This window comes from Dipteris shenzhenensis, chromosome 7, assembly GCF_047967505.1.
Source record: "Dipteris shenzhenensis isolate YYH24624 ecotype China chromosome 7, Dip_SZ_1.0, whole genome shotgun sequence".
Taxonomy (NCBI): domain Eukaryota; kingdom Viridiplantae; phylum Streptophyta; class Polypodiopsida; order Gleicheniales; family Dipteridaceae; genus Dipteris; species Dipteris shenzhenensis.
In genome coordinates, this window is record NC_141602.1 from 7563360 (window position 1) to 7564406 (window position 1047).

Here is a 1047-nt window from a genome sequence, read left to right on the forward strand (position 1 = left end):
TAAGAACAGAAAATGTAGACGTGGAACGTTGTGATAGCACTGAAGAGACGCAAAACTGCAGAGAGGAGGACAGCATCTAGAGAAGAGCACATCAAGGAGAATATCAATTTACATCCCTCACTCAATTGAAATCTTATTATATAGCAATATAAAGTTGCAATCAGCAAAGCGCGAGCCACTAGCTCTGAGTAGCTCCGGCGCTCGAGAATGATTACAATTGTAATTCAAATCAATAAGGCCTACTGGTAAGGGATCTATCTTTCTGACAAGAAAAGGGAACTGCAAGAGCTCGTCCCCCTGCTGCATCTATACAGGGTTATCGAAGCATACTGTACTCAATCTTCATAAACTCTGCACTCGTCAGCCTCCGGTGCCTCTTTGCAGAACTTGTCAAGAGGGTCCTTAGATTCCTGAGAGCGTTTGTGGGAGATCTCGGCGCTGAGCTCCTCAACCTCATCCCAGGCAACAGCACACTCGCCGGAGGAATTGGCACCGGAGCAAACCTCTTCGGCCTCCTTGATGCTTTGTGAGAGCTTGTCAGCGATATTGGAGGAGGGTGGGGACGCGGTGGCCATGGCTACGAGGCGGAAGCGGGGGAATGGGCGGAGGGAGGGGGCGAGGGGAGGGCAGAAACGAGGAGAGGGGAGGGCGGAGAAGCTGGTGTACAAGGAAGGGATGGCAATAGCGGCAGCATTGGCGAGGGACGCCATGGGAGCTTAGCTGCTGCAAGCAAGACTGATGTCTTAGTTTACGTAGTATATAGGATAAGTAGAATAAGATCCTCCTTCGCTTTGAGCCCTAGCCATACACTACTCATGCTTTCTTTTATGGTGCATCAACCTTTCTGCTCGTGTACATTTGAGGAGGCCTTGATAATTGCACGTACTACCAAATATAGCACGCTTCCTACTTACGTGTATGGCTGTCATTGGAGGCGATTGCATTGCCTCTTCGATAATGACAAGAACAACCTAATGTAGCACGCGTGCTTCTTACTTGCGTGTATGGCTATAATTGCAGGGGATTGCATTCGGAAAACACAAGCCT

At 49.1% G+C, this 1047-nt stretch overlaps 1 protein-coding gene across 1 annotated transcript; it reads right to left on the reverse strand.

Annotated features, from left to right (window-relative positions):
* Positions 1-333: 333 nt before the first annotated feature.
* On the reverse strand, positions 334-710 carry LOC147899884 (calvin cycle protein CP12, chloroplastic-like). Its single transcript, XM_087377128.1, has one exon. It carries the CDS (start codon positions 708-710, stop codon positions 336-338), a length of 375 nt encoding a protein of 124 aa, XP_087233254.1. The 3' UTR covers positions 334-335.
* Between the last annotated feature and the right edge of the window lie 337 nt (positions 711-1047).